The sequence below is a fragment of the Notolabrus celidotus genome, chromosome 22, assembly GCF_009762535.1.
Source record: "Notolabrus celidotus isolate fNotCel1 chromosome 22, fNotCel1.pri, whole genome shotgun sequence".
Classification (NCBI taxonomy): domain Eukaryota; kingdom Metazoa; phylum Chordata; class Actinopteri; order Labriformes; family Labridae; genus Notolabrus; species Notolabrus celidotus.
This window is the reverse complement of record NC_048293.1, coordinates 17,380,958-17,407,252: the sequence shown is the minus strand read 5'-3', so window position 1 is coordinate 17,407,252 and position 26,295 is coordinate 17,380,958. Positions and strand designations below refer to the sequence as shown.

Below are 26,295 nucleotides of genomic sequence, written 5' to 3'. Positions count from 1 at the left end.
AGGGAGACGTTTGGCACACAGAGGATCGTGTTACAACTTTCATTTCCTGAATATTTTTCTTTTTTTCCTTCATGAAACCAAGAAGGCTATTTTATCCCTCTGCTGCAGTGAGAAGATGAAGGGTGAGGGGGAGCAGGATGGCAGCTCAAATTCAGGCTGCTGTCACTCCAACGACTGCAAACAAATAAAGTACAAACTGCACATAGCTGAAGGGTCCGGGTGGAGGGTCGCTGTGGTGCGGTTTTGGGCACAGCGGGGGTGTGGATCATGTGTGTGAAGTAAGAGGGGCTTAGTTACTTGAGCTATTTGTGAGCCCCAGGATAGGTGAGGCAGACCCTTTGGGAGTGTGAGGTAAATTTCATTATCCCATATCCCATAGCACTTCCTCCTGTTGTGTCTGCCACCACTGCCCCTCCCTGAAAACCCCCAGAGCCTGGAGCAGGGATGTGTCTGTGTTTGGACTCATGGGTCTTTCTTAGTTTCACATTAGAAGGAGCTCAACAAGCAGCCCAGACGTAACAGTGAGCAGAATTATCAAATATTAATCCAGTCGTGGAGTATCGCCAATTATTTGATACTAAACCCCATCATGATGAGATTTGTTGTCTGGCTCCTTTTAGAAGCCTTCAAGGCTGTTTTATGATCACTGTTAACAGACTAACCTCTGGATACAGAGGAGTAGACCTCCAAGACTAGATTAGGAACTAAAACTGCTTTTTTAAATTTCTAATTTTCTGTTCTGGAGTCAGTATATGTATTTAAAAGATTCAGCAGGTGTTATATTCTGGAATGCGAACAGTAAAAAGACAACTAACTTCTATTATTTCTGTGGGATCTTACTTCTCTGTGGTGTAGATCTTTAAAAATGCCATTCCTGCATTAAGACAATATCAGTGCAGCAGTAAGGCTCATTGATGTGTTTAGCTGTTATTTGGTGTATTAATAAGTCCGTGGTTTGAATGAGTACTATGCATCAGTCTTTGGATATACAGAGTGCTGTAGATTTGAGTCAGATCAATTCGTTGGTATTTTTGGCGATCGATTACATTAACGTGCTCAAATTTTACCAAGGACATCAATCACCTGAGCTTTTATTTCCACTTTAATAAAAGAACACATTATACCTGAGCTGAAGTCGATCATCACAGTGCTGTGATGTGCTCTGCTTCTTGAGAGTCTAAATGTTTCCAGTATTAACAAACCCAAAGAAATGACTGAAACCAACGATGACGTGACCCAGCTAAGAGGTATTTCCTTCTCAGCTGAAACCTGATATTGTTCCTCCTCTGGTGGAGATGAATTATTGTGCTGAATTGATTGTAAAAGTACACCAACATGAATTATCCACATTGTTGCACATGTGACACAAGCATGGACACTGGAGGTTATTCCGTGTTGAATCTAACTTCTGCGACCACAGATACGTAGAAGAACACCAGGTCTGTCTTACTGGTCGGGTTAAAAATCCCTGAAAAATAAACTATTTTCTCTTTCTGAAATAACATTTGATTAAAAAAACTACAATACCCAGAAACTGAGGAAAGTAGAAATATTTTGTGATTTTGAGTCATATTATTTTGAGGGCTTTCTTTGCCGGTACTGAGAGGACAGGACTGTAGACAGGGGAGGAATCTGAGATGAGAGAGTGGGGGATGTCATGCAACAAAGGTCGGATTTGTTGAAAAATGTGCCCACCTGCCTGGAGGTCTCTACCCTCTGTAAATTAGGTGCACAATTTAACCACTGAACTTAACCAGTGCAACCAATATTGAGTCATTTTTTAGAAAGACATTCAAAAGAATCTCATTTTCAGCTTCTTTGAAGTGAACATATTCAGCTTTCTTTACTCATCTTTCACAGTAAAGTGACAAATCTTTGAGTTGCAGAGTAAATGGGACACCAATGGACATCTTCTCAGGCTGTGGGAAGCACTGATCCACATTTCTCAACATTTTCTGACCAACTGTAAATGGATTAATTAGGGAAATTATCAGCAGATTATTCTACAATGGATTTGATTTTTAGCCTGTTAGGGCCCTCTTTTCCCCAAGTCCCTTACTCCTGATCAACATAGGTGTTAGTTTAGGTCTTTTCAATTGATTTATCAACAACAACAAAGACATAGAAACAATTAAGCCTTAACTTCTGCAGACTGCAGAATGAGATGACATGATTAATCCATATTCCTAAATGAGGATCAGGAAGAGGACAATAAATATAAGATGTATTTTCAGTGTCTCCTTGATTCGATGTTTGCACCTGTGCTTCAATTTCCACTGGAGGCTGGAATCACAGGGTAACTCATGATGTGAGAGCACATTGAAACATCACAACACTATGATTCTGCCATAATTGACTATTTCTGATTAACTGAAGAATACAGAAAAAAACCCTGAAAAGTTAATAGCAGGATTATCGTCGTTAGCGCCATCTAGAGATGTCATGAAGTAGTGATGTGTGAATCAAAGTGAAGGGAAATCTGTTAAAAGCTGAATAAAACCAAGATTTGGTGCTCATGATGCAATATGACTTATGATTTTATCACAAGTTAGGACCACAATATTTTGCTCTATCCATATTTTGTCCCACCCTTAATTTCAACTCAAAGTAAACCAATAATCATCCCACTTATAAAGAATATTATAGATTTGTTTTGAGCTGTCTTACTTTACATCTTTCCTGTTTGTCCTTCTCGAGAGAACTTTTGAAACACGAAACCAACGAAGAAAAACCCCTCGTCCTCACAAAACTTTGCTCAAAAACATCCCAGACTGAAGTCACTTTCCTGATCAAACATTTGAGACTAATGCCACTATCACATTTCTCCCCCAGCTCCAAAAATATACATATCTGATTCTCGGGAACCAGAGCTGCCCTTTGTCTGTGGGAGAGTCAGTCATATGAGACTTCGCCTTCTGGCAACATTTCTTTTATACACATCCTTTTTCGCAGACATTACACACACACGTCTTATCTTGTCTTTTGTCTTATTCTCTTGTAAGGTATCATAAAATATTCCCCCTTTCATGATGATGTTCTTCATTTGACACACAACATGCTATTTAACACCTAATAGTTCAGGAACGTCTGCAGAGCCTCCTCCTCCTCCTCCTCCTCCTCCTCCTCCTCCTCCTCCTCCTCCTCATGTCTGAACTCTGGGTCATGCATCACTCATCCGACTGGGAGAAAGAGATAAATATTTCTTTCAGCTCTGTCACATGGTGGCTTCCTGTTGGATGAAAGACTTCCTTCGCTCCTGAGTAGAAGCTGTGTTTGTTTCTACATCAGAATAATTAACATTTTTGAAGGTGGTTTAACTCGACCTCTCTGTTTTTCTGCATGTTTATGTCACTGAAGTCTAGCAGACACCTTTTTCTTTTCCTGCTATACTTTACTTTCTTTCTTACTTTAATCAGACGAATTTCCTCTCTTTCTGCTACACAGGAGTTTGCACACACACCCACCCACACTCACACACACACAGCCTGCATCTGCCTCTGGCTACGTCCAGGCAGGAACATTGTCAGATCCATGCATCATTGGTAAGAAAATCTCTCCCACCCTCCCCTCCTGCACCAACAGCCCTGCCGCTCTGAGGCAGACCTGAAAAGATCCTTTTGTCCCTCATCACCCCCCCCCCCTCAACTCCCCTCCCCTGCTCCCCATACAGCCCTGTGGTTATGGATACCTGGGCCTGTCTCACACCCGGCTCCCATGTTGGGGTAAAGCTACCTGCAGGCACCAAACCACGAAAACACGCCACCGAGAAGTTACCTCAGCTTCAGATTCAGTCCTTATTTGATAGATTCTCTCTGATTCGGATGCCAGAGAAAACATGGAGCCCGCTGAGGCCGACTGCTTGCACTCATGCAGGCTACTCTCCATGTTTATTTGCACACGTCAGGGCCCTTTCCTGCTGTTGATTTAGAGCCACTGCCACTTACGCCTGTGTCAAATGAAATGACTGGGCCTCTGTTTGCTATCAGCAGCTGCTCTTACTGGCACAGACGCCTCCATCTTTTGTCATGCAGCCTGTACGCTGCATGGAGCACTTGTTGCATGGCAGATGAGAGGAAGACGCAGCAGCACATAGATTTAGGGCTGCAGACGCATTCGGAAAGCAGGGGTTTGAGCTTGATTAAAAGCACTGTCAGAGTTTCCGTGTTGGATTGATTTTAGTCTTCCGCACATCCTGAAGGTGACTCTGTGAGCCTCCCTCTGTCATGTGTCACAGAGCCTGTTTAATCCCTGCTGTGTCTATGTACGCTACCGGACATGTTGTCATTAGATTAACAGGTATGAGGAGGCACTTTGGTAGCTTTGTGATCACCTGTTTGTTAATTTGTGAATATTCAGCTGTACTGTGTGCCAACAGGGAGAGACACGTGATGCAGTCTGATATATATGATGTTCAGGGACCTCTGCTCTCTGCTGACCTCTACCGATGTGACACGTGGGCAATGCTGTGGGATACTTTTGGGTGGAGGCTAATTTAATATAATACATTTCTGTAATGAACAACAATACATTAAACTTGAAGCGTTTTTTATTTACTGCCACTTCTGTTGTCTTTGGTTTTAACGCAAAATGCCTCACCTTAAAAAATACCTCGTAGCACTTTTCAACATGAAATTGTATCTTTTAAAAAAAATCAGACTTCCTGCAATGAGTAAGTCACATTATTTATAACTAGCCCTTGCAGGTATTCTTCTGTAAGTTGACACGTCGGGTGTGATTTCATATGTTGTGTAATTAACAGTAGACTGCATACATAGCATACTTCAATGACACTTTTAAAGGCCATAAAAAAGGTACTGTATTTTCTCCACCAGGTTTCTACTTTGAATGTTGAAGCCCAACTAATTTTTAGTTTTCTGTATTTTTGCATTTGATTTACAGTCTTGAAAAGTTGTGGGTTTCCTTTATTTGGTTTGAAGGCTGCTGTCACTCAAATCTGATTGAATCCCAAAGAAGTAAATTAACTAATTTGAGGGTTTTTTTTAGGGGTAAATCCTTGATGGATATTACCCAGATGTGCCTCTCTTAATAAAATTTCAACTTCTGCTTGGCAAGTCATCGTTACTTTATGTAACAGAGAAATCTGTAAAGATTAAAAAACAAAGGTTTCAGATGCTTTAAGTCAATCTCAGGTGTTGCTGTTGTCTTGAGTTATGCCCGTTAAGCAATTCAAATGTTCTGTTTTCCTACATTTGGGGTTATTCATTCCTTTTTGAAACTGACACCTTGCAGACCAAAATTCAACACAAAACAAAATCTCACATAACTTTGTTTCATTGTATTAAACAGCATAACACAGAGATGTTAAATTACATTGCAAGCTTTCCTGCATAACAATATCTTTTACTTCTGATACTTGCCTAACATTTTGATTAGAAAATGTTGTATTTTTAAAGTTTATTTGGCGTATCTTTTAAATTATGTTGACTCCTACAAACGTGGCATTGCTTAAGACAATAATCTGAATATTCTCCCACTGCTCTGACTCTCACATGTTAGATTAAAACGTTCAAAACAGAGAAAACACAACCTAAAGCCTGATGATGGAAGGTCTGCTGAGGACAGCCAGACAGATGCATCACTCATACAGGCCATATGGAGAGCTGTAGGTGAAAGATGGGGGGCACAGCCCTGGTGTTTTTAGTCGACCTGAGGCTTTCAGAGAGAGGGAGAGAGAGGCCTCTTGGATGCAGAATAGCTCAAGGTCCCTCCACTGAAGCCGGGCGCTGCAGCCCTGCAATCTTTGCAATCAGGCAGTAATGCTAGCAGCGACTGTTTCAGATTATGCTCAGGAAATCCTCCGTGCTCTCTGCTCAAAACAATTTACCCTGACATGAGCCCAAAGAGAGTGTGGGGGGCGGGAAACGAGAGAGCTGTCCTCACCAGAATCTTACTATCAGACCAGCATATTCCCATAATCTGTCCCCAAATAATGAATCTGGTGTTTATTATTGTTATGTAACCTTATAACTAGCTACTATTCTAATTAATTACTGTTATTATAGCTGGTAATAATATACGAATTAAAGGTATTGTTTTTGTATTGTTGTTTGTAATAGGAACTATTATTATGAGGTCTTTAAGATTTAGAGTCTCTGTAGTTGTTTATGTGACCTAAGAATTAGAGTACATAATAAAATATTTTTTGTCCTGCTTTAGTTTGTTTGTTTTGGTTTTGTTGTTTTGTTTAAAGGGCACCTACACATGAAGTGAACTCTTTTTCCAATATATGATTTTTTTTGTTCTGTTTTTGTTTTAAGGACATCTAAACAGGCAATCAAACTTCATTTCTATTTTTCGCATATGGGATGTTTTTCTTTTCTCTTTTTTTTAAAAATCTAAATATCCAGAGCTGGTAAAAAGTTGAGTGCTGCCTCTTTCCCATGGCCCGGAACCGACAGAACAAACTCTGGGAGAGAGCAAAGAAAACACGGTCACAAGGAGCCAATGATCCGCAGCACTCCGGCAAAAAAAAAATATAACGGAAAAAAGTCTTTCTCCTTCAGTCAAATGTTTTGTTATGGAACAGACACGATATCCAAAGGCTGCTTCGTGTGTACACAACAGCTTCCTGACAGACAGCTGCTCATGTTGACTCACATTTGTATAATTAAATTTCCCTTCATGGCTCTGTGTTTGAATTCTGTGTTTTGAATTACCGTAATTATTGTTAAAGAGAGAAGCACCTAGGAAGCAGGCTTTGATCTCCACCGCAGAGTGACTCATCATGATTTTGATATGGGTTCTTATCACATCAGTTACCTGAGATGCAAACACTTAACATTTGCATGTAGCCAAATGTAGAATAAAGTCTATTTTTTCAGCTTTTTAGGAAAAAAACAAAAAATATATTTTTAAGTTGGAAAAAAAGAAATATGAAAATATATTGCGTAATTTCCTGAATTAATTCTGTTCCGCCTCTTTTGGTTAAAGGGCCAGAAACTATACGCTTTGTTTTCACTCTAAGCACAAATAACACAGAGAGACAAATGTATTAGTTTTGTTTTATTGGAAACTAATAACCATGACTCTAATGAAAACGTTACCTCTTAGTTTCCAGGAGGTTCTTCTAATTCTTTTTACTCAACAAAATCTCATAAATTAAGCGAAGGGCCAGTCCAGTTAAGTGTCTCGTTGAGTTTAAGAGTCTCAGTCAGGTCCTGTTTGTGTGTTTTTATGTGCAAGAGATCAGAAAAAAAAAATCTCCTGTCAGGGCTGATACACAGGTTAAGCGCATAGGAATTTTGTTCTAACCAAATTTAACGACAGACAAGTCAGTTTATATTACCAGGAAGGTTACTAGTTATTTCATACATGTACTCAATCTGATTATCAGTCTTCTTTTTTCACTTTTCATGTAAAATAAAATAATCTGTCAGCCTCTTTAAGAGCCCAAATCCACGAGACTGGACGTTAGAGGTCCCAACAAGGAGTCCTGCAGTTGATGCGGGTGTCCGTGCATGCTGTGCACCGGCTGAGGGCCCCCCAGGCCGGACATGGAGTACGCGGAGGCCCCGGGGTGGCTCATGTTTCCCTGGAGCAAAAGCGCTGAGTTCTGGTCGGGGCTCGGAGGGGGAGAAAACTCGTCCTCCGAGCTGGACATGAGCGACTTTCCTCCGTCCAGCGGCGACAGCTGGTTCTGTTTGTTGCCGCCTGCGTTGCTGTTTTCACTGTTCTCCCTGGAAATGACATCAAGGGGAAAATTAGAGAAAAATAGGCACTATTTATTCCTTTAATGTGGCATTAAACACGTGTATGGGGCCTGCTGGTGAAAGGCAGTCATGGCTGTTTTGTTGAAGCATCAGATCATACAAGGCCGTATCTGAGAGCTGTTGTGTTTTCTCTCCTCTATAATTGTTTGCTTAAGAAATATTGTTCCTTTCATTGTTGCTGTTATTTGCAGTTATCTTAACCAGTCTGTAAATCCATGTGTTAGGCTACACGCGTTATTTCACTCCGCTGTAACCTAATATAACCTCTTACTCTCTCCAAAAGAATCTCTAAAATGTGACCGGATAACGTTGTGCATTTTCCAAACATTAGCCTGTACAAAAGCCAACAAAATGATCCTAATTTATGAAGCAGATATTTTTAAGGATTTAATATAATAATCCAGGGAAAGACAAAACAGAGGACGGTTTGCTTAAAGGAAAGTCCATCATTTGTCAACAACCAGCTTCTATTTACTCATGCTTCAGCACCGTTAAAATGATGGGTTTCATTGGGCAATAAACATATCCAAAATTAAGAGATAATTCCAAAACGTGAATTTGAAATGAGTTGTTTCTTGTCTGTGATGCTGTTATATTTATTTTTCAATTTTTTTGCATTTTGTAGTGTTGCCTGAGCAGTGTGTGACTCCTGTGTTTTCTCCTTTGGCTGCTTATAGAAACATTTTTAAAATATATTTTCATAATCGAGCCTTAATTCTCCTCTGAATCAGGTCTAAACGACACAAAAACGTAAAAGACTTTCTGTGTAAAAGACAGCACAGCCTGTGAGCCGTGTTAGTGACTCGTACCTCTCTTTGGCCTCCGCGGCTCTGTCCCTCTGCCGTCTGTTTTTGAACCAGTTGCTGACCTGTGTGGTGGTCAGTCCCGTGGCCTCGGCCAGCTCTCTCTTTTCACGCGGGGACGGGTATGGGTTGTGTGTGTACCATTCTCTCAGGACGCCTCTGGACTTCTCCTTAAAGCAGTAGCTGGTCTCCTCGCCGTCCCATATCGTGCGGGGCAGCGGGAATTTCCTCCTCACTCGGTACTTCCCTACAGCTCCAAGCGGCCGGCCGCGCAGCTTCTCCGCCTCCACGTAGTGCGCCTTCAGCCACAACTGCTGCAGCTTCGGGTGGTTGTGCGGAGAAAACTGGTGGCTCTCCAGGATCTTGTACAGCTCTCTGAAGTTCCCACGGTGGAAGGCCACCACCGCCTTGGCTTTGAGGACGCTCTCGTTCTTGTGGAGGTGATCGCAGGCGGGCAGAGACCACAGGAAGCGGCCGAGCCTCTCCAGGTTTCCTCCCTGCTGGAGCACCTCGCAAACGCACGCCACTTGCTCCTGCGTAAACCCAAAGGACGGAAGTATAGACATGATGTCCGAGGTCTCTCCTCCGTCCTGAAAGTCGGTATCCAAAGTGAAAACGGTCGTTTGTGTTCTGCGTGTATTCGGGCTTCTTCTCGCGATGCAATCCAGCGCAATCCTTCCGCGCAGCACGGGCCTGTAGGCTCTCCACTCCTCTCCAGACCCTGATGCGCGCAGCAGATTGGGATGTTGATTGTTGGGACAATTTGTTCCTGTTGGAGATATGTCAGGCTTAAAGGGAGCCTGTGCGTTTCGGTGATTGGCTCTCCTTCTGCCCTGCACCGTGTACAGCAGAGCAGGACTGAGTTTGCGGCTCCGTTTCCTCCCCAGAGGCAGTGCGTCAGGGGCTGAAATAGGAGCGCTCCCATGCACCTCCCGCCCCCACAGTCCCTCTCGCGCTGCAGCTGAGGGAGCAGAGCGGCACCTAAACACTAATCAATTATTACAGACCTCTTAAAAAGCCGTATTAACATGTTGTGAATATACATCTTCTGCTGGTTGGGACTATATATATGCTTTCAAGTTTCCCACGTGGGACAAACCACACTTAGCATCTCCTCCTACGTTATCTGTAATCACAGTCAGTGGAGGGTGAACCCACAAAAGCACCAACGTTTTTATCTTTTAGGGAAAGTTTGTACACTTTTAAAGACCAAAGATATCTATGAAACACTTAAAACTCCACAAAATAAATTGACGGAAGTGCAGAGCATTATAAAAAACTGTTTCAAAAATATAAAATCTGAATTATTTTTTTCCCTTTATTTTGAAGGATCTTTTTTCTACCTTGGAGTCTATTTACTGTCACAGCTGATTCTGGTTGACGCCCACTACCTTAATTACGTACAGGCTGACCATTTTGTAGTATCCCCACCTCCCATTAATTGCCCAAGCTGTTTATTTTATGAGGCGATATAATTTAATAAGCTCCTATGATAGGTGGTTCCGTGTGCGCAATTACGCACGTCTTTTATATGAGAAAACCTTTGCTGTAGTACCTGCCAGAGGTGTTATGGGACAGATATACAGACCACCAGCTGTGTGTGTGTGTGTGTGTATGTGTGTATGTGTGTGTTTTTGTGTGTGTGTGTGTGTGTGTGTGTGTGTGTGTGTGTGTGTGTGTGTGTATGTGCGTGTATGTATGTGTGTATAAGGAGGAGAGAGAAGCTGATTCTATATACATGCCCAAAACATGCCAGAAATTTGGACAAATATCTGGGATAATAAACACACAGAAATATTGACAGTTTTTACATCCATACACTTTCAAAAAAAATAAATTTAAATGTGTATACAACCATTTTACGAACCTTTAGCTTCTGGTTCTGAAAATTGTATCTAAATGTCTTTTTATTTGTTGTTTCATGTTTTCTTTCTTCATCACCACGTGTTGGTTTTTTTTGCAAACCTTTTTCCAGCCTGTAGCCCACATTTATATTTCAGGGATTAGACGGGCACCGCACTGGCTCCAGTGTTTTCTGCTGGGTGAAACACTAAACCAATCCATTAGTAAATGAGTTCTCTGCGACACTGCTTCTTGGTAGGGCAGTTGTTGGTTTGAGCCATATAGATCACATTTCTTTATCTGCACCAGAGTCTGAAACTGAAAACCCCTCTTTCAATATGTTAGAGGGAGTAGATGTGACCTAGAAAATAATGTTGTAACCTAAACAAATTCTCAGTGAAAGCTTTTAGAAGAGAACCACTCTGCAGAAAGATTTTTACTGTGAAGATAAAATGCTTTGAACTTTAGTTTTTACGCACAGGGACAACTGAAAACAGATATAATCTACACAGCTTCTGGACTGCATAAATATGCTTTGATTGTATAATAAAAAATCTGGCAATTTAGGTAAATATCTACACTAAAAACTCCAACCACAGGATTAAATAGGTTTGGTCCAGCAATAGAATCATCTCAGTAATGAAAGTTTATTGTGGCAGTTTGGATTAGAAAAGTTCATATAAAGCACGTCACATCATACACCAACTACTTTTTTAAGCATTTATGTTACATTGGACTAGTCATAAACTGCTAATCTTCCCTAAATGGATGGAAAACATATTAAGTTGTGCTAAAATTAACAAAATAATATTAGATCATTGGCTGAAACACGCCTGGAGTCCCTGATAAAGCAGCGAGATTTGGGAGGGAAATAAAAAAATGCCACTAGTGCCATAAGCAGTAGGAATAAGAAACAACGATAATATAATAATACAAATGTATAAAAAGATTATTTTTTTTACTTAAGCTGCAATATATTTCAGTTATTTAAGTTAAATAATATTATATTAAGTCATTAAGTTAAAGTGTATTTAAAAAGCAGCTTTACGCTTGTTTTTACGCGCCTCTTGTTGCGTCAACCTGATTAAATTAGTGCATCCTCCAGCCTACATGTTTCACTGTGGCTTCAGTGGACACTCAGACCACTTGAGCTCGGGTCTTCATGCTCTCTCTGTCTGTGTGTAAAAGCTCAGTGCTTCAGTAAATGAGCTGTCTGATGAGCGGCTCTCGGGTTTCTCTAATATCTCTACCACATTGCGCCGCGCCTCCTCCTTTAACCCGAGCAGCCCGGGGGGCCAGATTATTTCAAGATGTGGACTCTCTGCGCCTCCATCAGTGCTGCATGGACTCCTCAGACCCCGACCAGTAATGCAACACTGAGGTGCACTATCACTCGTTACTCCGTGCAAAACGGGGTTCACATAGAGCAGGGATTCCTCACTCTCGTTACAAGCTTTTTCCTCCAAAGCCCACAATAACTCAGGCTGTAAAGTCTCCTTGAAAAATCAAGGCAGCTAAATATAACGGATGTTCAGAGATGTAGTCATTCCTTTTCTGGGAAAACTCACATGAGTCAGAGTGTTCTCATCCCAGGAAAGTAAACTTTTCGCCTTTTCTTATTACACCAAATTGACTTGATGTAGGCTTGAAACATAGTGCTTGTGTGTCCTTCTTTGTTTAATTAATCCGACTATTTTTTTAAATTTGGAGGTAAAAAGACACATTGGCAATTGAATGAGCAATAGCTGTATTGTAATTCATTACTAGAGCAAAAATGAATTGTAACGCTGGCATCTAGAGCTGTGGGAGAAAAGAGAGAAAGAAAACGACTCGACTCGAAACACTTCATCAGACTGACATCAACAGAAAGCCTGTGTTTCTTACCGGAGGGGCTTTTTTATAGATGGAGGAAAATTGAAATGACGAATGGCTCACCGAACAGATGGGTTTAACTCGGACTAAATCCAAAAATGCTATTTCAGCTGTATGGACTGGATACTGTTGAAATCAATGAAAAATGTCAGATTAAGTCCCAACCGTTTTGATTTGATTTGATTTAAGCTTTTTTTATGGGACAGATTTGGTGGCGGTTTAAAGTTGCCCTCTCAAATATACGCTGTATTATAAATATTTATTTATTCAGACCATTTTAAACTGCAAAATAACATTTCCCCCAATTAAGAATGAATACATGTATTTATTGTCCTTTAAATGGAAGGCAACATTGTTCAAAAAACATCCTTCAGTGGTCTCTTTTTGAGTATTTATTGACAGTGTATTAATCCAATCAATAGTGAGTCATTGTTTTACAGTGTGTGGTTAATTCAGCATGTCCTCCACGTGTTTTTAATTAAAAGTAAAAGCGCTTTATTCCAGAGGTGAAGAAAGGCAGCGAGGAGAAAAAAACAGCTCCTTCTCTCAAAACAAAACACAACTGTTGACATGAGTGAGTTAAATGAAATTGGAGCTGCAATTATCAGCTTAACAGAGTTTCCTGTCATGTTGGAAAATTAGACCTGGTACAAGTGCACTGAGGGTTAACCCCCTCCTCCCCATCAAAATCATTACGCTTTTCCTCCAAGGACCACCTCCACAAATATGCAATTATACGGCCTGGAGTTTTTTTTTTTTTTTACAGTGCTCTGCTCTGTAAACACGCCTCAAGCGGAAAGATGGTTGTATTTGTTTAAAGGGAAATTCTGCTTTTTTTATTTTGCTGCCGGGCTGGAGTGAGTAAACAAACCAGGCGGGCCGTCAAATGCATAAACAAACAAAAGGAAGGATTTAAAGAACAGGACGTGCTGCTGCTGGCAGAGAGGGGGCGCCACCACAATGCTGTCATACACATTCAAAAATGACTCCAGGAGAGAGTGAGTTTCTAGAGTTCTAGAACATGTTTCACTTTTAAGGTGGACAGTTGAGCAGCAGCAGGTGTGTGTTGCCATGTGAAGATCAATGGCCTCATGTGGCCTGCTCCCGTTACAGAGTGTTGTTTTTCTCCCTGTTTTGACCACTGTGGTGAGGAGGAGATGCTGCTGCCACCCAGCTGTTACCTTTCTGTCTGGGTGTGTGTGTGTGTGTGTGTGTGTGTGTGTGTGTCCCTCTAAAACTGCCCTTATGTTTCTTTCCAGGACGAACCTGTGACTCACAGTTTCATCTTCTCCTTCCCAACACTACATGATGAAGTGTGTACAAACCTCCGACCCTGCCAGCCAGCAAACAGCTCACCTATTTTAACTGGAGGTAATAGAAAAATCTACATCAGCTGAGAACATTTATTCCTCTAGTTCTCGTTCATAAACACCACCAACTTTCCACGAGCCAATAGCAGATTTAGTTTCTCTCCCCTTGCTTTGGCCGGTGGTGGTGGGTCTGTGCGAGCAGGCTGGTACCCGCTGACCCCTGCCCTCTCATTAGTGGGACGTGGAGCAGTGGAGTACCGTGCTCCCCAGGTCATGTTACATATGGCTTGCAGTCTGCTGCGCCGCATTAAATGTCAGCTTTGAAACCATCTGAAAGAGCAGAGGTCAGTGTTTTTAATAAGGCCAGAGTTCTGGGGGAGTTCCCTCGTTTACTACGATCAGGTATGTTTTATGATGCATGTTTGAAATGTAGACAAAATGATCCTCTCGTATTAAGATGTGGGGATGTCTTTATTTTCCCATATAGGGAAAGTAAAAAACATACTACGCAGTGAGTATCTGTCCCATTCACTGTGAGATTCTATGATCTGTGAGGGAACAGCTCCTCTCCTCTCTTGTCTAATTTATAGTCACAATACAAAGGTGGAATTTGGAGTTTTTTCTGTCCCCCTCCCCGTGAGACCCACAGACCGTGAGCCTGTCCCTGCTGCGAATGGGATATTGTTCTGGGCTCCAACAAAGCCGTTTTCACCCTTTTCAATATTACAGGAGGAGTCACCTGATACCTAACAATCAGCTAATCCACTGCCCATGGCAACGAGGTCACCTGTGCACAGGTAACTCTATCTCCCGCTTGCCTGCCTCTCCCTCCCTTTCCCGCTAAGTCTCCCAGTTTTTTTCTTCCTCTTCTCTCTCTGTGCCTCAACAGTGAGCACGGACAAACAGCCTCTGTTTATTTAGGTCATCACTTAGATCATATATAACTCCTGCAGCCAGGAAGACAACTCCTCTAATCCACCACAGACACGCTGTGAATAAAACAAAATCCCCCGCTGTTTGTCCATTTGTCAAACTTTGTCTCCCGTCTTATCTCTCCTTGCTGTTTTGGTCGGGCGCCCACTGAGCGAACAAGCACCGGGTGGAAGTTTTATGAATTTAAGGAGCCAAGAGAGGAGTTGGGACTGTTTTCTTCTGAGTGACAGCGCCTCAGATTCATTCTTCCACATGTTGAAGCAGGGCGAGTCCGGCCTTCACTCTGGGGGGAAAAAGGCCATAGGATTGGACTGAGCTGTGGGGAGCTGCAGACCCCCCACCCAAAAGGGGCTTTACCTCTGGAAATCTCATTGCTGTTTATTTGAATTACAGGGACTGAGATGAGAAAAGGAGGGCTAATGAAGTCCAGGTTGCCAGGCATGTGCAAACGATCACTGCAGGTTTGCAGAGAGCTGCACCAGGCTTGCAGGATTACTGTGTACCCCTCCCCATGCTCGTGTTTGGCTGCACAGGACCCTGAAATATTTGGAATGGTATATTTGTCTGCCATACACTTCTAATGCAAATATGATGTGTCCCTAAAATGTTTAAAAACTTCAGAGACAACTCTTTGATTTTAATCATGTTGTCTTTGAGCTCAATTAGTCAAAAAGAAGTGAAAAGATTGTTTAATGTTTTTATAAATATAAACTTTTATTGCAGTATGGAGATTTAGAAAAATACATTCACATAATTTCAGATAACAAACATATAATCCAAACTAAGATAAAAAAAAACACAAATGACCATCGTTTTGCCCACAGCTCATTTTTGGTATGAGACATTAAAGCACTGAGAGTATACTGAACTGTCCATTCAAATTGATGGGATCGTTTTATAAATCCGGACAAAGAAAAATCATTACTAGTCCATGAGTGCGACTGTTGCACTGAGAGATATGCATGGTTTGAGTTGGCTGTGAGGCTGAAATGAAATGTGCTACAACGGTCATGTACTGTACGACAGCAAGGAGAGGAATTAGGCCCCTGTTGTGAAAAGCACCGGACACACTTGACAAATGGGCTGCACATTCTCTCGTCTTTCCCCTTCGACTGACACCCAACAAATGTGCCAGCGGAGTCACAGGCTTACTTTCAGTGGTATTCACAAAAAACACAAAGTAAAAAGGCACTAGTGTCCATGCAAAGAGAAACGGTTACAATCCTTTTATAGAAAAATAGCATCCATGAAGGGCGACATGTTAGATAGAAAACAGGAGAGCAGAACAGCATCATCACGTCTAGTTAACATACTACGAGCTGCAGCTTTATAAACAACAACATGAATCAGAGTGAGACCTCTACGGCATCATTCCTATCTTCATCTTACGGTTGATGATGAGGCTTGAAATCTGAGTTGTTACTGAAATAGTGTGCATTTATTGAAGTGTGTTACACATGACAAGCCCTCCAAATGAAAGGTTGTGCAATTATGGTAGTGCAAACGCCCAGACAGACCAATGCTGTGGTGTTTTTCAGAAGCAGAAAGGCACATTAGTCTTAACTTTGAGTTCATTTGGTATGATTTAAAGCACAAAAAAGCAGAGTTTTGCAGAAACTTAAGAGGCATTCAGAGATTTTAAGTTGATTCCTGAAGGACACTTTTCCTAAATCAGCAGCTTTGTGAGTTTAATGACCTTATTTTCCTCTGTGTGTGTGTGTGTGTGTGTGTGTGTGTGTGTGTGTGTGTGTGTGCGTGTGTGTGTGTGTGTGTGTGTGTGTGTGTGTGTGTGTGTGTTTGTGTGTGCGTGTTTGTGCAGTCCTTGAGTAAAGCCCTAGCTCTTTAACTGACCATTTTCACACAGCCTCTTTCTCTCTCCCTCTTCTCCCCCTACCAGATGACCTTTTTGGTTTGACCCAGATGACGCATTTAGTTTTGGAGGAACATCCCGGTCACATGACTTTGAGGCATTCCAGCACCTGCTTCTGTGGATCAAATCCACTCAACAGGAAGTAGCAGGTGTTGTCTATAAAAATGCACATTTAAACACGGCTCAAACTCCAACACAACTTTTTCTCGGAGCACGCAACTGCCGCCCTTCTTACGAGCCGGGACTTTTCAAAACATGTCACAGACTTTTTTTTATTTTTATGATAAGCTGATAAAGCCCACCCACGGGGCTCCTCTCTCTGGCTAGAGTGCATTGTAAAAGTCAAAACACAAATAATTTAACATTTAAGGGAAGTAAATGGTAAAAAAAAACACACGCACTCGTTCACACACAAAAAAGATTCACCATGTTTCTGCTTGGGCGGTGGGAGGGGCTTCAACGAGAGGAGAGGTTAAAGGTCAGCCATGTCCTCCTCCATCTGCACTGTCTGTAGTTTGGCGAGATCCTTCCCCTCCACCGCCTCCATCTCCCCGCACATCACTCGCACCATCTCACTCACACCTCCGGCCACCTCCACCTTGTTCTCAGAAAGGTTCATGAAGGCGCTCCCGCCGGGCCCGATCAGGTGCGAGGACGGAATGCCACGGAGGTACTCTGAAGGCTGGAGGTGGTGGCCGCTGGGGTCCGTTTGAACCATGAGGGGCGTGCTGACGGTAAGGGTGGTGTAGACTTCTGGTTCAGGGCTGGACGAGCTGATGGTGTGGACCTCGGTGGTGGAGGCAGGACCCCGGCTGGAGGCGGCGTCTTGTGAGTTAGGGGTGGTGTAGCTGAGCTGACCGCTGTGGTCCAGGTGGTGGAGGCCATGATGATACGAGGAGTAGACGACCCCTTCCAGAGGCTCCTTCTTGATGGAGGGCTGGTTCTCGCTGCTCATGTTGTAGAGGACGGTGCTGTGGTGGAGGGACGACATGGTGAGCTTGTCCTGCTGTTGGAACGAGTTGCCATTGGAGGAAGTCACAGCTGCATTGTTCAGAGACAAAGAACCTGTGGTGACACAAAGATGGATCAGTACATAAAGTTATCTACACCTTTTCTCACAGTATTTTACGTTTCACTTACAGCAGGCCTTGGCCCCTAAATTGCTGTTTCATGTCTCACACACTTTGTACTCTTAAAGCTCGACCCTGCAGAGCCCCAGAGAGCGAGAGCCAGGACTCAACAGCATGCTGCAATTTTCTCCTCTCCCTTAGTATTCATGCTGGTGTAGATTCTCTGCTTTTTGTCAAAGTGAGAGCTGGAACATCTTATTCCCTGTTAGTGTGTTTCAAGGCCCCTGATTGTCTGAAACATTCCTCCTCTTGGTCTGCACATCAAGAGCGCAATGATGATGAGTGATGGTGACTCCACAACTTGTTTTTATTCATCTCTGGGGTTTTCAGAGGACCACCTCTTCTGTGTGTTTGTGTGTGTGGCCCTGTTTCTTTCGCTCTGTGATATGTTCAGTATTAGCCTTCGGGCTACGACCCAAACGCAGGCAAGCCAAGAATAAAGCAGCTCAGATAGATTTCAAGGGGACGTAGTAGAGACCTGTTGACAAACTGGCTCGGACATGTAGCATTTGCCAGAACATTTAAAGGGGGCAAAGGTCACGTCTGATTGTTTTGAAAGCTAGGAGATAAAGGAATACATCATCCATAATTTCATAGAGCAGAAGAGTATATGTCTGTAATTTGGTACTTTTAGGACAAGAATGAATCCTGATATGAACTTTCCTTGGTTGCCATTGCTAAAATAACAAAGAAACATCACATTATTGAAAAATCAGCAACAGTTCTGAATTTACTTAACTGCTTGAAAAGCTGAAAACAAACTCCGACTGCCTCTAAATCCTGATGTAAGTTTCCCCATTAATAGATAATATCACTTGAAGGCTCTTAGTTGGTCACTTTAATCAAATCACTACATTCTTTAATCTTTTAAGGTGCTTCTGTTTGTTTGTTTTCATCTATCTCACTTCAGTTTATCTGACTATAACTTCAAAGTGAGCATAAGATTAAAAGCCAAACAAGCTTCTATGTTCTATGTTTCAGTAGTTTTCTAAACCCACCTTGTGTGATTGTCGTGACAGGTGAGGCAGAGGAGAGCTGAAGAGGAGGAAGACCTACGTCACTGTTGAGTAATGAGCTGCCGTCGCCGTCAGAGATTCCTCCACTCGGTACCTGGACCAGGCTGTAGCCCCCTAGCTGCAGCGGCCCTGACGAGGAGCCGAAGGTGAGCACGGAGGAGCCTCCATTCTGGGCCGCCATGGTGTGAACCCCCTCCAGCTTCACCTCGGCGCCATTCACACAGCCCTGGTAGGAGGCATACGGCAGGGCCGAGTCCTCTGCAGAACCACCCAGTCCTTTCTCCTGTCCTGTCTGCATCTGCATGTCCACACCTGAGCCCCCCAGCAGCACCCCTCCAGATGACCGCAGAGGGTTGAAAGCTAAGGGTTGGATACCCAAATTGAGCCCGTTGAAGAGGATGTTTCCAGGAGTGTGGAGGTAAGACGAGCCTCCATTGTGAAACACGGATGAGGAGGTGTTACTGGTCACGAGACTTCCATTGTAGAGGCTGCTGCTGCTAGAACCAGGAGGCAGCTTTATGTCCCCGATCTGCTGGATGACCACCCCACTGTCCAAATGCCCTGTTTGAAGGGGAAGAGCCCCATGGGTGATCACACCATCTGAGGAGTTAGAGAGGGGACGAGGAGACAGCTCTTCCTGGCCTTTGCTGGACTCATCCTCTGTGCTGTGGTTTCCATCAGATTCACTGTGGGAAAGATGGAAACATTATAAAAAGTGTATGAAAAATCAAACTTTAGGCCACACTTTAACCAAAATAAATTGAAGTGAAACTGTAAAATATAATTTATCATTTTTTGGTTAAAGGGGACACACTAAATCAATTTCACATATAAATTCAATAAGAACCAGTGTTTGTAATTCCTTCTGTCCACAGCTTGTTCTTTGCTGAACACAGAGCAGACAGGGTCACATTTGTTGCTGTGTTATTACACAGCTTTGAAGAGCAGGCTGTGTTTGTCTGTGTGTTGCCCTCTCCTACCTCATGGAGAGCCGCACTGACAACAACCAGCTCACACCAACAACCGTGCAACCATTTGGCGCTATAAATTCTAGTGTGACAAAATGCCAGCAGTGGTTGCGTGACAAAAAAAATGGCTATGGGTATTTATTTGAATTTGTTCCTCTGATTTGAAATGGTTTCACAATTTGAAATCCATTTTTTTCTCTCCTTAAAGCCTTTGAAGTGATTTAGATTTCGTTGTTACAGCTTGTTAATGAACAACTCTTATTTAAGATTGATTCAAACAGCTGCTGCCTACACACACACACACACACACACACACACCATGAGCTGCCCCCCCCCCCCCCCCCCACACACACACACACACACCACACACACTCCCAGGAAGAGATATAAACAAGGACACTGGTTGCCATAAGTGTGTTCAAATCTACAGGGTATAAAGTGACAAACGTTGTTAATGATCATTTTAGCAACTGAAAGGCAAACATAATAGTGTGTGTGTTTGAATGTGTGTTAGAGAGAGCTAGTGTGTAAAGAGAGAGAGAGAGAGGGGTCACCTCCACCAGGTGTGCGTCAGCTTTGTTCACAGAGAGAGAAACATGAAAGAAGCTACGCTTCAGTCTGTTTGTGTGGAGGATTATGAAGAGAAACACAGGAGCTCATAGAGGCTCTAAGATCTCTTTTGGTCTGAAAAAAAAAAGATAGAATGAAAACGATTTATGTGCTGGTGCACGCGCCCATGTGTTGAGTGTGTTCGCCTGTGACTCCGTGCACATACAGGCACACATTTACAAGATGAAATGAAAGTTGAATTGTTCATTGTTTCGTCAAAGTTGAGGACTTTTGGTGCCTGACAGTCAAATCACCGGGCTGTGGGAGTCACTATGTTATTTAGTTGCTTATGGTTTCAATGCCCCTTAGCAGCAACACACTTGAAACCGGATCTGAGTGACAACCGCTTCATATTTCAAAACATTAAAAGCGTGCTCCAAACCCTTTTACGCACACTTTTTTTGCTTAGTAACTGTTCACTGTTAATTGTTCATAGTGTAAAACTTAGGAAGTCTATGAAATAAACAGAGTATTGTCAGTCACTGACTCGAGTCTCAATGAAAAATGTTGGAGTCTCTCTTCGAAAAAAGTTCTAAATCATTTGTTAAAAATAGCGTAGGTCTATTTTAATGCGCCCTTTACGCACAGCACAGTCAGAAAAAACCCTTGTTATAATTTGTTGCATCTGAAGTTTTTAGTTTATAAAACTTGCTTCAATAGTTTCCTCACCTTTTTGATTGTGCCTCGGACGGGTTTCTGTCTCTCTGTCTCCTGTTTTTGAACCAGTTGCTGACCTGGGTCAAGGAGAGTCCTGTAATTTTGGCGAGATTCCGCTTCTCGGCAGGAGAGGGGTACCGATTCTGATTATACAGATCCTTCAGCGCGTTTCGGGACCTCTCCTTGAAACAATACACAGTCTCCTCGCCGTCCCAGATAGTCCTTGGGAGAGGGTACTTTCTCCGGATACGGTACTTGTCCACGGCGCCCAGGGGTCTCCCCCGCGCCTTCTCTGCTTCGGTATACCGGGCTTTGTACCAAAGATCCTGCAGAAAGGTGTGGTTGGACGGACTGAAACTGTGGTTCTCCAGAATACTATACAGCTCCTGATACCGAGCCTGGTGGAAAGCCACGAGAGCTTGGGCTTTCAGGATGCTTTCGTTCCCTCGGAGCAGGTCACTCTGTGGCAAGGACCACAGGAACCTGGCCAGCCGGTCCACATTGCCTCCCTGCTGCAGCGCCTCGCAGACGCACGCCACTTGCTCCGGGGAGAAAGCCAGGGAGGAAGCGGCGCTCACCAGCAGATCCGTGCGCACCGAGTCCGCGTTGGGAGCCGTGCGCTCCATGGACAACTCCGCCGCGTCCAGCGCCACAAGCTTGATACACTCCCGCGTATCCACCTCCTTCACATTTTCCCTCTTGATGTCATTTGCTGTTGTGACTTCTCCGGCAGAAGAAGAAGACATTTTTTTGTTCAAGCCTTCCCTGGTAAAGTCACTCCTCCCAGCTCGATCAGGTTACCTCCTCGCCATGCGAATGCGATCGGATATCTGACAGCAGCTGTAAGTAGATATCTCTCTCCCCTTTTCCTTCCAACGTGACTTTTACTCTGCGGGGACTGGATCTGGACGGAGACACGCTGGGGTCTATCTGCAGGAGAGCCACGCTATTGGCCGCCGAGGGCCCCATTAGGGAGGAGCGAGTGGGATTCAGACACGAATGTTTAGTTTCCAGCTGTCACTCATAACTTACTGTAGATTCCCGTAGCTCACCTGTGCAAGGTGAGTGCTGCTAGGATCGTGGGAACGGGATATCCTTGTTGTCTGCATTGTCAGGAGCTGACTTAGCTTTACGTAAAACATAAAAGCGTTTTATTCCCATACCGAGGTGTGGAAATCCAAGGGGGATAACTCTGAGACTACTTATACTTGTGCAGATTTGAAATCATTTCTAGAATTCGACATTGAATCACATCACTTTAAATTAATTTGATACTCTGACTGGATTTGTTTGATATAACCATCGAGGGATTTTTAATAATGAAATTCACACAGCACTTCCTCTTTTCTCTTATGTTTTGTTTCCATTATTATTTCATAGCTACCACACCATCAGATACAGCCTCAAAAAACAAAACATTTTATAGGTGGGGACTTTTTTAACCTTAAGGACAGATGCAAAAATAGTTCAAGGTCCTGGTGTGATTAGAATAAAATATGACCATATTATTCTCTGTCACAAGCCACCCACACATTAAGTCATGACATAGCACAGAAGAGCAAAGATATCAGCTCAAATCCATTTAAGACCATATATGTAGTAATAACAAAAACATTTTCATGTATGCAAATACTTTGTACTGTAATAAAAGTTTAAAAAATGCAAAACGATGTAACTCTAACTTAGTAAGATCCCAGAGCAAATATCTTGGGCCTTTTATGTAATTTGATATGATATAGTTTATCAAAAGAAGTACCAGCTCTGCTCTGAAGGCAACACATAGATGTCAAATGTTTATTCTAGTAGGTTTTATATTATATTAGGACTATACCTTTGAAAAGACTGGCCAATAATGTGAGCCAACCTCCCTTGAAGTGAGTTTGACTTTGAAATTATTAAAGTAATACCAATATAGTGCCATGTCATCATTATAAATTGTTGATTTAAAATAACTGAGATACATCCTCGTGAACAATCCCAGAAGAATAGATAAATGATCACAAATTCAACGAGCAAATATGATATCCGTAACCCTGGGGAACACCAGAGGAGGACGTTCTGGTTTTAACTATGTGTCAGTGCTGACTCACATTAGATAATGGAATATATGTAAGTAATGTGCTGGAGGCAGTGAAAATTAGTATCAGAACATTATGCTTTGTCTCGTTTGATACAAGCCTGGTGTTTATTAGAGGACATAGATCACTTTTTATCTCGGAGCCAGGGGCGTCGCCAGGAATTCTGGCTCCCCTGAAAATAAACCTCAGTGGCCCCCATCACCACAGCCAACCCCACAAGATATAACATTGCTGCTATAATATTGGTTTATTTGCATTATACAAAAATATATGCTTAAAACTTTCCTGCTTAACTGGCTCAAATCTAAGCTACATATCAATATTATTATTATTTTTTAATTTCTCCAAATGTAACTGCACCATATTGACCTTCAGACTGTCCACCTCTGTAAACAAGATTATTTGAAGCCAAGCGATTTGTTGAATAACAACAAGGGGCGAATTATTTGGTATAATCTAACCTCATGAAATAAAATAAAACTCCAAAAACCTACAGTTTACTTTCAATCGGATTCAGCCACACTAGATGCTATGAAAATAGGACAATTCCCCACTTCAGGCAAGAGACGCGTATCTCACGGAGCCGGAAAGAAAATTCCAGAAAGGGATTCTGAATGTTTGTTTATTTATTCAGACATTTTTAGTATTTTTAGAAAAGCGTAGTAGAAAACACACTCCCCACTTTGAACCTAGGTAGTCAGTCCCACTTTTCACCCCACTACGACGCCCCTGAGTCTCAATGGGGACCCCCGAGTGATACTACTACATGTAGAATAGAATAGTATATATCTTTATTGTCATTGTACATTGTACAGCGAAATTGAGGTGCAACCCCTTTCAGTGCAAAAGATGCATAAAAGAACAGTAAATAAAGTAGAAAATAAAAAATCATAAAAACCATAAAACAGTGGACAAACATAAATAAATATTTAACACAAGACACATCCAGGATTCAACCGGCAGGCATTCAGTGAACAGGAAGATTGCACAGTCCCATTTTATATTTCATTACTTGGAATTTAGTGCACTTATTGCTCTGGGATAAAAACTGTTTTCAGCCAGTTTGTCCTTGTCTTTAATGTCCTGCATCTCCCACCCGAGAGGTTATCGTTACGTAGGAACTTCTCTTATTAGTCGCGGTTCACGTCGGACTGATTTCTGTGTGACACAGTACTTAGCTGCCTGGACAGTGGTAGCAGAGCACCTGGTTGTTGTTGACATTTTTCTCCAGCTCTGTAATTCGTGTTTCGTAGATCGAAATGGATGACCAGGGATGTCCGAGGTGCAAAACAACCAAATACAGGAATCCTTCGCTGAAGCTGATGGTGAATGTCTGCGGGCACACGCTGTGAGTATTTACATCTGACAGCTAACAAGCTAGAGGAAGGGGGGAAGTGAATCCAACACAGCTCGACGAGTTTTACTTTAAACTGTGCAAAAAGACTCATTTCAACTCAAGAAACCCATAAACAGGAGACCAAAGTCTTGATTATGAATAACTACGACACATGTTCAACGTAAATGTAGGACGAACGTTAAAAAGACGTTGAACATCTGTACTAGCTTTAAGCTAACAGGCTGTTTAATTTCATCCTCAGATGTAACAGAAACAGAGGAGGATAATTTTACTTCTTGTTAGTTATTAAACAAGTTATGTGACAATAATACTGTAGACTAGAACTATGTATTAAAAATAGCACGAATTACAACAGCAGCTAAGTTGAAGTGCTGTTGTTACTGTCCTGATAGTCCTGTCAATTTAGCTAATCACTCTGAAACATTGCTGGCTCCCAATAACACTTTCCTATTCGTGTAGGTGCAGGTCATGTTTGTAAATGAGAACTGCTTCTCAAAAATGTTTTACCTGGTAAAATAAAGGTTAAATACAATAAATAAAAATGTATCTTAACTGCCTATTTGAACAATATATAAAAACTAATTGGGGATGTACTTAGAAAGTAAGAAAGTAAGTAAATAAACATTTATTTATATGGCACGTTTAAAACACTCGGTTACAAAGTGCTTCACAGGCACAAGAAATAAAAACAAGCAAGACAGAATCAAAATGCATGTGCAGGAATAGTCAGACAAACAAAGCAATGGTGCTACAGATATCAGAGCTTCTTTTACCAGCAACTAAGACATTTGAAATATGGTATAAATATAAAAGTTATGGGTGCAAAAGAAAGGAATTAGGTTTGTTTTAGAGTATGTATTTGTGTTTTTGGTTTCAGTAAAACTCTGCACAGTTTTTTCTGCTAACTGATGAATCATGATTGATCTAGCTTTGGGACTTGTGGGTGCAACAATAGTAAATAAACTACACAAAGACCAAAACAAAGTCAAAGTCTTCTTTATTGTCAAAAACTGCAGTATGCACCAGACATACAGAGGATTTGATATTGCGATTCTCTCTCAGACCGTAGAAACGACAACAACAGATAAACATAGGAAATACACACAAGACGAAGAGAATGGATAAACAAGACCTAGCTAGAAAAGATAAGCTAAAGATAAAATAAGTAAGCTAATAAATATGATAAAATATGGTTTTAAAAAAGTGCAAAAAACTTTACTGTAGTGCAATTTAAAATCAGCTTATTTGTCTGGCAAAGTGAGTGTGTGTGTGTTTCAGCCCTGAGGATGACAGACCTCAGTGTTGATTGGAGGGGTTGCTGACCGGGTTAAGTCTGTGACTCCGTTCTCCTTCCTGCAGTGGGGGTTTGCTTGATCAAGTATTAGTTCTACCCGAAACGGTGTCTAAAACTTATTTAGAATAATACAAATTGCTCTCCACAAGTTATTTTAACCTATAACCTATCATAAGGTTATTATATAGATAATGTTTAATTTTAAAATGAAAATAAAGGCAGAAAGATATCCCGGTTATTTAAAGGAAAAATTAGTTCCTGAAAGTGTCATCATTTGAATTCTGCTGCCTACTAAGTATGCTGTTTTGGCCCACGTCTAATTTCTCACACCACTCTTTGAATATTCCTCATTCTCATGTCCGTACCTGGTAAAGGTGTCTGCTGTGCGTTTTCAATCATATAACCTTGTCATCTGTTTAAAAACCTGCTTATTTAAATGGGACACGCTCTCCATGAGCATCATGTAGCGACAGAGCTAGCCTGATGAGAGCATCTTTTTTTCGACCCTGTCTGTTTATTGACTGTACCGTCAGGAAGTATCCGTGCTTTGTCATCAGGTCAGCCAGCTCATAACTCACTGCCTCTGTCTGGATGCAGGGCCACACACAGAAAATTAAAATGATTCTGCAATGAAGCAATATGGAGAGATGTCCTAGCCTGGGTCACCTTGGATTTGTTCCTCGGAGCCGGTGCGACGGTGTATGAATGCAGCACTTGGAAACTGCTGCATTCTCAAACTGTTGTTGTGTTTTCATCACTGGTGTCATTTGTCTTTTTGTTTGCAGGCAGACCTCTCCAAGTGCTGGTAGACACTTAGGCGTGTACT

The 26,295-nt window shown here is 42.1% G+C and overlaps 3 protein-coding genes and 1 long non-coding RNA gene across 5 annotated transcripts in view; 2 read left to right on the top strand and 2 right to left on the bottom strand.

Moving 5' to 3' along the window:
* The window catches only part of LOC117806399, a 39,446-nt gene extending 32,795 nt beyond the window's left edge, over positions 1–6,651 (top strand). For both annotated transcript variants that reach the window (XR_004629663.1, XR_004629662.1), the window contains exon 4: positions 6,369–6,651. This is a non-coding gene — a long non-coding RNA (uncharacterized LOC117806399). The remainder of the gene's footprint in view (positions 1–6,368) is intronic.
* Positions 6,652–7,276: 625 nt separating this feature from the next.
* On the bottom strand, positions 7,277–9,422 carry LOC117806396 (homeobox protein six1b). The gene is made up of 2 exons (XM_034675330.1): positions 8,540–9,422; positions 7,277–7,697 (listed from the first exon to the last, which is right to left on the bottom strand). Exons 1-2 carry the CDS (start codon positions 9,097–9,099, stop codon positions 7,403–7,405), a joined length of 855 nt encoding a protein of 284 aa, XP_034531221.1. The 5' UTR covers positions 9,100–9,422; the 3' UTR covers positions 7,277–7,402.
* Positions 9,423–16,309: 6,887 nt separating this feature from the next.
* Positions 16,310–21,622, bottom strand: six4a (SIX homeobox 4a). The gene is made up of 3 exons (XM_034675332.1): positions 20,753–21,622; positions 18,489–19,192; positions 16,310–17,425 (listed from the first exon to the last, which is right to left on the bottom strand). The coding sequence occupies exons 1-3, from the start codon at positions 21,484–21,486 to the stop codon at positions 16,833–16,835; spliced, it is 2,031 nt and encodes a 676-aa protein (XP_034531223.1). The 5' UTR covers positions 21,487–21,622; the 3' UTR covers positions 16,310–16,832.
* A 2,336-nt stretch (positions 21,623–23,958) lies between these two features.
* The window catches only part of mnat1 (MNAT1 component of CDK activating kinase), a 31,603-nt gene continuing 29,266 nt past the window's right edge, over positions 23,959–26,295 (top strand). Inside the window, exon 1 of the mRNA XM_034675782.1 lies at positions 23,959–24,166. Coding sequence (XP_034531673.1) covers positions 24,078–24,166 — 89 coding nt within the window. The 5' untranslated portion in view covers positions 23,959–24,077. The remainder of the gene's footprint in view (positions 24,167–26,295) is intronic.